We start from the raw sequence: 12046 nt of genomic DNA, 5'->3' as shown, positions 1-12046 counted from the left end.
TTTGCTGATTTAGGTGAGTTAAGTGGAGGGATCACTTTGCTTCATTTAAATCCAGCTATCTTTAGGTGATTAAACTGTTGCTATTGGACCAAGATATAAACTTGAAAATAATTTGCAGTTTTATCTTCCTTTATTGTGGAATCCTGTAGCTTAGTGGTTGAGCACTCGCCTCGCAAGTGAGAGGGCATGGGTTCGATTCCTGAACAGGCCGAAACATTGGGCAAGTTTTCTTACTCCATATGCCTCTGTTCATCTAGCAGTAAGTAGGAACCCAGTTGTTAGTTCATTGCCAAATCGCTTTTCTAGAGATAATAATCCCTTCAAAAAAAATAAAAAAATAATTTGGTCACTCAATTCACCACTATGACACAGGACTATGCGGAATTGGCTCCCACGTTTTGCCCACAAAATATACAGTTAATTCACTTTGCAGTATATTCTGTGAAGCTCTTTGAGACGTCTTGAAGATTGAAGATGTGATAAGACGCTGTATTAAATGCAAGAATTATTATAATAATAATCTTGCATTTGATATAGCGCTTTTCACGTCGGGAGGACGTCCCAAAGCGCTTCACAGAACACACTGTAAAATGAATTGACTGTATATTTGTGGGAGAACGCGGCAGTCAATTGCGCACAGCAATGTCCCACAAACAGTCGTAGATTGAAAATCACCAATTTATTATTGTTTTTGGTTTTGGAGGATTTATTATTAGGCTCTGTGTGGAGTAAGGAAACTTGCCCAAGATTTGGCCCTGCCTGGAATTGAACTCAGGTCTCTCACTTGCAAAGCGAGTGCTCTAACCACTGAGCTACAGGACTCCTGTTTGTTTCTTTAGGTCTTTTTCTGAAAAAGTGTTTTTTCCCCCTCTCTGGCAGGTTATTATGACAACACAATATTTCACAGAGTTGTACCAGGCTTTATTGTTCAGGGAGGTGATCCTACAAGAACTGGAACAGGTGGAGAATCAATATATGGACGTCCATTTAAGGTCTTTTGTTGTTAATTTTTCTTGTATTGCTGTAGTATTTTCTTTCCTTCCTGAAGCTGTTAATTCAAAGTCAGATACAGTTGCTAACTGTTCATGTCTGATTCTGACAGGATATTTTACCATTGAGAAGGGAGCATCAGAACTAAGTTTGAAACTTCAACTTACAACCACGGCCTGCTCTCTTCTGTAGGGTTCACTAGATAGGATATAATAAGAGCCTGCCTGACCTATTTTATGTCAAATCCCCTGCAAAGCCTGCAGCACTGATTCAGTTGTGATGTCTCTGCCTCCAACCATGTGGGAAAGACTAATAATTGAACCCAAACCAACAGCAAAACAGAACAATGTCATATAATTATACAGCACAGAAGGAGGCCATTCGGCCCATTGTGTCTTTTAAAAGAATTATCCAAATCAGTCCATTCCCCACTCTCTCCCCATAGCCCTGCAAAATATATAGTATGATAAGTACAATTAAACAAAACAATAAGAATGGCCTGGAAAGTACCACACAAACTCGAATGGAAAATATAAAACAAGTTAATTGGGCGTTGTTGTGGGTATCACTGATTTTGCACATTGAGGCCAATTTGACTAACTAATTAGAGTGCCTGCACAGAATACTGTGGTCAGGAAAAGTCCTTGGTTACATTGTGCCTTAGTTCAGGAATGCTCGATTCAGCAATTGTTTTGCAAGATCATCTTTGCTTTTTAAGATCCCATCCTCACCTACAAGGCCATTCACGGCCTTCCTTCCTCACTGACCTACTATCCCCCTACTTACCTGCCTGTACCCTCCCTTCCTCTGGCTCCGGTCTGCTCCACATCCCCCGCCCTACCATCGGTGGCCTGGCCTTCAGCCTCTCAGCCCCTAGGCTCTGGAACTCCATCCCCCAGTGCCTTTGCCTTGCCTCCTCCCTTTCCTCCTTCAAGGCCAGTCGCGACCTTTCTCTTCAACCATGCCTTCAGTTCCCCTCTTGACTCTCTACCCCCTCCTCACTCCCTCCCTTCCCTCACCCTGACCACTTCCCCCCTGCTCGGGTCCCAACCCAACTGTCCAGCACCTTGGGACGTCCTTTCGACTTGAAAGGCGCTCTATAAATGAAATCTTGTTGTTGTTGTTTTCTGGAGCCCACCCAGGGCTGCTCCTTTAAACAGTTCCCTTTCAATTTGTCTTATCATTACTCTGTGTAGTGCAGTATTTGTTTCAGAAAAACTGAACTCTTCTGAGCTCTGGCTGTGGAATTTTTGTGTCACTGTCCATGAGTAGTACAGTCTAAATAAACATTCACTGGGTAGCCTTGACATGTAGTGTCCGTTGTTTAAACGGGCAATACTCCTTTCTGCCTCCTCTATGCTTTGATTCACTTAGGCTTCAATTCACAACTATCAAAAACAGACCCTATTAAAATTAGTGAAAAATAATTTATCCCGTTGAAGCGGGGCTACATTTTCAAGATGCCTCATGATATGGTTGAGTGAGGTGAACCTAACTTCAATCTTATGAAAGCATTATAAGACCGAACCACTTTGGTTTCCGTCTCTGTTCTGCGTAATTCATCAGATTCCCTATTTTTAAAGTTTTTTTAAAAATTGCGCATCTTACTGGTTACCCATGTCACTCTGTTAAAGACAAGAGGTCAGTCTTCAGGGAGTATTTAACAATTGAAACAGTTTTTTAAAAAAAAATTGATACTGTGATGGGAAGGGAGAATGCTAGAGTAGGTATCCTGGAAGGATGAGATCACATGGGTTGAAGGGTCTTTTTCATCTGAATTGCTCTTGTTCAGACAGTATCATAGTATATTTACCGATTCAGCCTTTTTTAATTTTCTTTATTTTTTCATAAAATGCATAGTTTTGTTGGAACAGATACTGAATGTGGTTATCATTTAAAACTATTGTTTCATGCAGTATGAAGATTGCTAATTGGATACTTTTTCTTTTAAACTGTACATTTCTCTCAAAATCAAGCACATTAAATCTTACTGTTACTAATGCCTGAGTGTTCTTCTTTATTACATCTTTATTGCAGGATGAATTCCATTCTCGTTTGCGCTTTAATAGAAGAGGATTGGTTGCTATGGCAAATGCTGGACCTCACGATAATGGCAGTCAGTTTTTCTTTTCACTGGGGCGTGCAGATGAACTTAATAACAAACATACGATCTTTGCTAAGGTTGGATTATGAGTAAAATTTGCTTACTTTTTAGATTTTGGTTTAATTTCTGAAACACCCAAGGACAAGACCTAATGTACAGAAACATAATGTAGGCTGTTTAAAGCAAAGACGCTAAACCATTTAGATTTGGAAATATTGTTTCAATTCTTGAGATGTACTATAATGAAGCAATATAAATTTGGGTATAATTTCATTGGAGGAGAATGTTAATGAATACTGTACTACCTGGATGCTACATATCTACTATGTTTTATAGAAGTCTAATCGATTAAAGATCAGTCATTTTCAATTTAAAGTTTTTGTTTTAATATTAAAATCTAGGTTTTGAATAAATTAGAAATTTACATTTTGCAATATAAATGGAGTAGAGTATTTTCAACAATACATAATAGAATAAGATACCAATAGGGTGTTATTTTGCATGTGTATCTGGGAATTCCTGATGAATAACTACTTTATTTTATTTTCCAGGTGACTGGTGATACTGTTTATAATATGTTAAGGCTAGCAGAAGTAGAAGTAGATAACGATGAAAGACCACTTAATCCTCACAAGATTAAAACCACTGAGGTGAGATTACTAATTGGGAATTCACATTTGCTTTAACTGGCTGTTGCCCAAATACAGATATTGGATCTATGGTCATTAGTTTATGAATATTATGTGTGTACACTGCACACTTCCTACAGAATGAAGTTCCATGTAATTTTTTAGTTGTAATATCAGTTTCCTACCACTTGATGTCACTAATGTGGTTTGTGAATGTTTTAGATATCTACCAAAGTACAGCCTTCACTCATCTCAGTTTCCCTCGTCCTCTCCGCTCCATCATCGGCAGCTATGTTTTCAGCCACTATACTCTGGAACTCTTTGCCTCAATCCTTTCACTATGCTCCCTCCTTGCCTTTCTTCATTACACATCTGAAGCCTTTTCTCTCTGACCATGCCTATGGTCACCTCCCCAGCTTGACATCCAGGTCCGCTCTCCTAGACACTACTCACGTGAAGGCATTATATAAATGCAAATTATTGTTATCCAGTGATCCTACATTGAAACAAAATTCCATGTTGAAAGAACTATGACATTCTTAATTTACCTTTATTTTTTAATAATAAGTTGTAAATTTATAGTGTCTTATAATGACCAACCTCTCAAATCGCTTTACACAAGGTGTGAGCCTGGCTCAATTGGTAGAATTCTCATCTCTGAGTCAGAAAGTTGTGAATTCAGCCCCATCGCCTAGGTTGTATTGCCTTATTAAGTAAAAGGAAGCCAGACTGCCACTCCAGTCCCGATTCTGCCAATTAGTGGAGTCCTGTAGCTCAGTGGTTAGAGCACTCGCCTCATAAGTGAGAGACCTGGGTTTGATTCCCAGCCAAAACTTGGACAAGTTTTCTTACTCCACACGCCTGATAATAATCCCTCAAAAAAAAACAATAATAATTTGGTCACTCAATCCACGACTGTTTATGGGACACTGTTGTATGCAATGGGCTGCCATGTTTCGCTCGCAAAATATACAGTCAATTCACTTTACAAGATATTCAGTGAAGTATAGAAGATGTGAAAAGCGCTTTATCAAATGCAAGGATTATATTATTATTTAAGATGCTGTCCTTCAGATGAGCTGTTAAACCGAGGTCCTGCCTGTCTGTTCAGTTTGGCGTTAAAAGATATCGTGGCACTACTCAAAAAAAGAAGCCAGTTTTTCGTAAGTGGCCAACAATCCCTACAAATAAAATTGGTTATTTGTTTCTTGACCATGGGACATTGCTGTGCTACTGCATTCACCTATAAGTACACAGTCACAACATTTTGCAGTAAATCCTGTGGGACTTGAGACTCTTAAGATGTCTTCTGACGTGAAAAAGTACTACATATACCTAATGGAAGTATTATTATTCAGGAAATACCATGAAGCAAAGTGATTTTTTTGGTATACAAAAATAGCAGCCATTTGTGCAGTCTCATAGCTATGGGATTAGTACATTTGTACTTACTTTTGTTATAGACTATTTTTTATGTTTGTAAACAACTTGCATTTAGATATAACACCCTTTGTACATGATTGCATCTCTGAGCGCTGAAATTCTTACTCTGGCAACTTATTGTGTTAACTGTTTCCATGTCGGAGGATTCATGTAGGTAAGTGTTAATTCTGTTAATAGTTGTGACAGATCCAATATAATATTCACGAACAACGTGTGAATCTTTCAAAGCCAAAACGTACTGTCTTCTGACATTTGGAGATTGACCTCAGCCCTGACATTTAAAAATGTTGAAAACCCATTAGAAGTTATTTCTAAATATTTACATTTTACCAAAATGTTTTCTACAGGTGCTGCACAACTGCTTTGATGATATAATTCCCAGAGTACTCAAAAAGCACAAAAAGGAGAAAAAAGAGGAAGAAATGAAAAAATCTCTTTCCAAAGGCACAAAGTAAAAACATTTATTCCATCAATCCTACCATACTGAACAGTTATAAGTATACATATCAGCCATTCTGATTTATGTATGAAGCTACACTTTTATATTTATGGATGTTAAACAATCTTATTTTCATTTTGAGCTACGTTGCCTTCATTTTGAAACCTTGCATAAGGCTTTATTTTGTCTCCTGACTGCTGCCTGCAAATGGTTGAGATTGTTTGAACCTCATGGTCATGTTAGAGTGCAGGGTGTTGTGTACAGCACCAGTGAGCAAAATGCCATGCAGCTGCAAGAAGGGTAATCTGATAATATATTTTCATTTAACACTTCCTCATTGCGAGAATTGGTGCAGCCTTAGATTTTTTTTTCTCTTTTTCAGATACTTATGTATTATGCCTTTTTAATTAAAATTCCATGGTAAAGTTTCTGAAGTGTAAATTGGGACAGTACCATGAACCAGTATAACCATATTTTCTGAATTCTAAATAATTAGTTCTTTATGAACACACTATTAATTAGCTTATAAAAATGGAAATACGATGTGTGGCTATTTTGACAATTGCTTTAATGCCCCTTTCTGTAATCTGTTGCCTATTTATACACGTTAAAGTGAGGAATTTGTGTTTTAAATAAATGTTCACTACAGCAGCTAGCTGACATTAATTATGATTTGAGATACAGTTACATTCAATTGTCCAATTTCATTATTTTAATATTATTTTAATTATTATTATTATTCATTATTTTGGATTATTTGACAAATCTATGGATCATAATTTTAACACTTGAAACTGTTAAAGCCTGTAAATGGGAAAATCTTCAATTTAATGTTTCCCTCTCACTTTTTTAAAAAAAAATTCTCCTCCTGGGACTCAGTTCAACTAATTTCTGGAAACTCATGCAAATAACCATTATACCACCTGTCAGCCTTGATCGTGCATGTGATATGCATAGGTGAAATCTGACTGCAATGGGACATCACAGTGGAACCCAATATTGTCTTCAACTGACATTTATCTTCACATGTCTTCTAGCAATGATCTCTATATAGCAAGAACCCTGGTTGATTTTCTTTTTTTTCCTAATTCAGGTCAAATGTAATGGCCCCCCAAAATCGGCTAACTCAGCAAAGAGTGGAATTTCCAATCTGTATGGCCTAAAAGAACCATAGGAGATTATTGGCTCATCAATCTTATACATTTGTTAACTCTAACACTGGAGCTATTTAATCAATTCCTTTTTATATATTTATACAATTTTCATTTCCAAATCCAGTCTCCATTGTGTACACGTAAAGGAACATAGGAAAACGGGAACAGAAGGAGGCCTTCAGCCCATTGAGCCTATTCTACCAGTTATAGGTTTTGTTGGATATTTGTAAGTCCCTTTGCAATACCTCTAATACCTCCACTACCAAAATATCTCTTTTAAACATCCATATTGATTCTGCCTATACAAGTTTCTAGCGCATTCCACCTATTTGCAATCTTCTGTATGAATTTATTTGGTTCAGCCAGGTTTTTTTTTGGTCTGACACATGCAGAAATCCATCACGATGCATAGGAGTATCCAAACCATGTATTCCAACTATTCGTGGAAATTGCAGAGAGATTTATTGGAATGGAATGTGCATTCTCCTTAGTGGGATGCATCCTGATTGCCTAATTCCAACAGTATTAGGTGCAGGTTGATGAGAACCGATGCTTGGGGTCCCCAAAGTGTGCATTGGGGTATTGCTGGAGTCAAGCCAACAAAAACTGCATAGTTTGCCATTGAGAGAACTGTCTGTCAAGCTTTCCCACTGCTCTTACAGCCAGCACCGACTTACCAGTTAGGGCTTTGGTTTGCAAGATTTGGGAGCTGACTGGGAAGAGTCCCTGCTCCCATTGACTTGTCTGTCCTTCCAAGTCCTGCCAGTGAGGCTGGCTGTGCTGCAACCAGAAGAGCCCTGGAGTGCTGCAAACCATTCAGTACTCTGGCTCAGGAACTGGACTCCTGAGACTGCCACAGAGGGCTGGCTCGATCTGATGTCCCATTGCCAAATGGCACCTTGGTGCTAATTTCGCTACAAGTTAACCCTGGAACCTTCCTTGCAAGGAGGATAGTCACTAGTTGGTCATTTGAATCTGATAAGATTGGCTTTGAGCCCTAACTGGGTGGATGGCAGGCACCAGGAAGAGAGCATTGCCACCATCTTTCTGTCCGAGGCTTGGACACACATCCCATTCTTTGTATGAAGAAATGGTTCCTGACCTCGGTTCTGTTTGTCTCGGGTTAGGCAAGCTAATAACTAATAATAATCCTTGCATTTGATATCACGTCTTCAAGAAGTCTCATAATGCTTCACAGAATATACTATGAAGTGAATTCAGTGTACATTTTGTGGGCAAAACATGGCAGCCAATTGCACACAGCAGTGTCTCACAAACGGTCGTGGATTGAGTGACTAAATGATTATTTTTAAAAAACATTTTTTTTGACGGGCTTATTACCCCCAGAAAAGTGATCCGGCAATTGAGTAACAACAACGTTTTGCCACTCCCAGGAATTGAACCCAGGTCCACTCACTTGCGAGGTGAGTGCTCTAACTGCTAAGCTAAGCTACACAAAGCTCCTTTTCAAGACTGATCCAAATATCTATCATTCCTTATAGTTCCTGGAGGTCAAACCTCGTAGCTTTTCTCTGCACTGCCTCTAGAGCCTTGGCAATCTGTTTATATCACAGAGACCAGAACTGTATGCAGTACTCCAGATGGGGCCTGACTATACTGTGCAATTTAAGTGTGGAATCTGGGGATTTGAACTGAACTGATTTGCAAATGTATATAAATAAGTATTAAAGTCAATAACAGTTATGACTTGAGTTTCTATCACGATTTTTATAGATGCTCAAAATTACACCTTGCTGTAGACTGACAACCGGGTTTCTACTTGCTGCTTGGTAAACAGAGGTGTGTGAAGGAAACGATTCCTGGGCAGGGCCCAATGTTTCGCCCTGCCTGAGAATCAAACCCGTATATTAGAAAGCGAAGCAAATACTTAGTTAAGGGTCATGTTCAGTGATTTTTAAAAAAAAAGTGTTGTGTTTGATCATTGTAACCATTAACTTTTGTGTTCTAGAAATTTTAGTTTGCTTTCCTTTGGAGAAGAAGCGGAGGAGGAAGAAGAGGAAGTGAACAGAGTTAGCCAGGTAGGAACTCAGTTCCTTGTCAAATTCTAGTGATTTGAGATTTTTATTTGTAGTTGAAGTGGACAACTGATAGTTATAGAATTAAGTAGCTGATTTCAAGGCATTTTAGTGATGTAGTTTTGTTCATATTCATGTGAATATTCTATCATGGGGTAATGCAATACAAGGATTGGGATTTTTCATGTGGAAAGTTCCTGATTTGCGCCAAATTCTTACTGAGAAAGCCAGCAATAGCAATGAAACAAATCAATCAAAATATTTGAATAAATTTTGAATGAGGAAGTAATGCTATAGTGTCTTCAGCATCCGCCTGAACCATCTCACTTTAACATCTCATCCAAAAGATGATATATCCAAAAATAAGTACTCTCCCAGTACTGCACTGGAATGTCAGTGCCTATGTTATAAAATCAGGTCTTGGTATGGGGTTTTGAACCCACAATCTCCTTACTCAGAGACATGAGTTCTGCCAACTGTCAAATTGACGCTTGTGTTTTGCTGCATTCCGTCAACAACATTTAACCAGCATTTTTCAAGAGTTTGTGGTTTACCTCTTTTGGCTTTTTCAGTTTTGATGGTTTTGTACAGCTTAGGTTCTGTTGTACAGATATTATTTTGTGATTTTAGTATGGCGTCTGTCTGGGTCAGTTTTGTGAGTCTATTTCAACACTGGGTCTGGGTTTCAACACTAACAACCACCTCAACATTGACATTTCTTGAACTTCGGTGCTATTGGCACCAAATGGCTTTTCAAGCACCATACAGAGAAGTTTTCTAAATATTTTTGTACATTAATGAGAATTCTGTATAATGAGTTTTAATGCAACTGCCAAGATACAAATGCACTATGGCATACTTGTCTACAACCTCCAAAAGACATTAAAAAAACAACAAAAAACTTGCATTTGATTTAGTGTGTTTCACATTGTGAGAATGTTTCCTGCAGCCGTGTTTGCTTACAAAATAATAAATGACAATAAGTGAGTACACCTTTATTGTTCTTGACAAGTGCCTGTATTAAGCATTGACGACTGAATTCTATTTCATTAAACGATAAAACTTCCCTTTTAGAGCATGAAAGGAAGAAGCAAAAGCAGTCATGACTTGCTGAAGGATGACCCTCGGTTAAGCTCTGTTCCAGTTGTTGAAAGGTCAGTATGATTGTTAATACGAATAAACAATAAAATCCAACTGCCATTCCACAGCTAATTTTTTTTAAAATGGAACCGATCCCTAATCCACATGAATGCTATCAGTCTACCTTAAACATGTCATTTGGCCATACATCTTAGCATCATCAGCTAGTTTTGTAATATTGCAAGAGGCACTTGCATTTATTCATTTATGAATCATGAGTAGAGAGTATACAGGACTCTCCTGTGGAATTCCCACCCTTGTCCCTAGCCAAAGCTTTTTTTCATTTATATCTTTTGCTTCTCAATTCTAATATACCTTATCAGTCCAGCTACATTTCCATGAGCTTCAGCATTTTTTATGAACCAAAACCAGAATTTTTTTTATATGCTTTCTGAAAATTAAATTATATATACACTAGGCACTTCTTGTCCATTTATTTACTTGGCACATCAGTGAATTCCAGTATATTAGTGCAGCATAACCTATTGCTTTTAAATTGATATTCAGCATTTGTGGTCTTCATATTCTATGATGAGTTTGTAGTGGTGGGAACAAACTGATTTATACTGCTCACTTCATATAGGTTCCAATTTAGTCAGGAAAACAAAATAAAATGCCTATTTTGGCACTCTGCATATGGAATTTTTATTCACCATATTTATACTGCACAGTTGCAAATCACACCAATCCTGAAATAACCTCCTCCAAGGGATTACAAGAGTGCAGTTCTGGTATGATTTATGCTGTCTTAGATACTGTGTGTCCTGCATATTGACATTTATTGTAAATTGTGCAGTTTAACTGCAGGATTAGGTAACTATGGCATCTTTGCTGAGGATATTAAGTCAACTCCTTAATACTTCTCCAGGTGTGCTTTTGAATATTCACTATATCTTTCAGTCCTCAATTCAGCTTATATACAGCTGCCAAAGTATTGATCAGATTCTTATTAAATTCCTCACACACTTTTAGATACAAAAACCTGAAATTCCACCTAGTCTTGGCACATAAGGCTATTTTGTCTTAGAAACATGCAGAATTGTAGAAAATTCTTAAATTGCCTTCATTTGCAAACTGATTTTCTTCAATTCGTAAAAGGCATCGGCTTTCAAAATTAAGGCTGAATTTAAGAATTTTCCACACTTCTGCATTATCTTACATTCAAGATGAAATAGTCTATGGGCGAAGGCTGGCTGGAACTTAGGTTTAAATATCTAAAACTGTACTGGGGTGAGGATGTTAGTAATATTTGTGAGACATTTACACGAAGTACTGTATGCAGTTCAAGTGTTCAGGAGCTCATACTTGTTTAAACTGCAGTACTTCCAAAATTCTAGCCTACTAAAAGTATATAATGAAACTATTTTACAATAATTTTTAAGGCCCCAACTAAAGAGTTTAGTTGTGGGTATGAGATTCTGGATAATGTGTTCTGGATTCAATACTTAATTAGAAATATCTTTATGCAGTGTGAAGTTGCAAGTCAGAGCAAGTTTATACTAATGTTGAGGCCGATTCTAGTCACCATTTCTGAAAAAGGATATAGAAGAGTATCAAGAATGATTCCTGGCCTTAAAAAGCTAAGTTATAAAGAAAGTTAGGCGACTGGGCTTGCTTTTGCTGGAGAAATGAAGATTGAGGGAGACCTGATGCAAGTATTTTGAGTTTGATAGAACCTGGCTATTTGTCTTGGTTAGTGAATAGTGAGGACATAAAAAGAAGATACAAGTATGTCACATACTCTGTCCCCTAAGTGTAGATGAGTTCTACATGACTTGTGTACAAATGACATTAACCATACCGGATTGAGTGCCTTCTTAAGAAGCCATAGTTCCAGTCTAATTCAGAAGCTGTTGTAATTATGGAGACTGAATTGGTTGGTGATTTTCTACTAAATGTTACTTAATGGATTCCACAGGAACAGAGATGATAGATTTTACAGTGAGTCTTTGATGCAAGCGTTTTTGAGAAAGAATGAGCATTGCTAATGGAAATGTTACTTTAGCTTTTAGTTTACTTCTACAGTTCGAATCTACGCAAACACTATTTCAGTGAGCAAATAGGGAACCTGTGGAACAGGCTCACTAGAGAGACGGTTGAAGTGTTGATTG

The 12046-nt window shown here is 37.7% G+C and overlaps 1 protein-coding gene across 2 annotated transcripts in view; it reads left to right on the top strand.

Moving 5' to 3' along the window:
• Positions 1-12046, top strand: part of cwc27 (CWC27 spliceosome associated cyclophilin) — a 119498-nt gene that overhangs the window by 6757 nt on the left and 100695 nt on the right. The window contains 7 exon segments of one of the 2 annotated variants that reach the window (NM_001292337.1): positions 880-992; positions 3028-3171; positions 3646-3744; positions 5514-5617; positions 6884-6985; positions 8729-8798; positions 9870-9949. In NM_001292337.1, the coding sequence (NP_001279266.1) occupies positions 880-992; positions 3028-3171; positions 3646-3744; positions 5514-5617; positions 6884-6985; positions 8729-8798; positions 9870-9949 (712 nt within the window). 2 annotated transcript variants of the gene reach the window in all.

The sequence above is a fragment of the Callorhinchus milii genome, unplaced genomic scaffold (assembly GCF_018977255.1).
Source record: "Callorhinchus milii isolate IMCB2004 unplaced genomic scaffold, IMCB_Cmil_1.0 Scaffold1, whole genome shotgun sequence".
Taxonomy (NCBI): domain Eukaryota; kingdom Metazoa; phylum Chordata; class Chondrichthyes; order Chimaeriformes; family Callorhinchidae; genus Callorhinchus; species Callorhinchus milii.
This window is presented reverse-complemented; position numbering and strand designations above follow the sequence as displayed.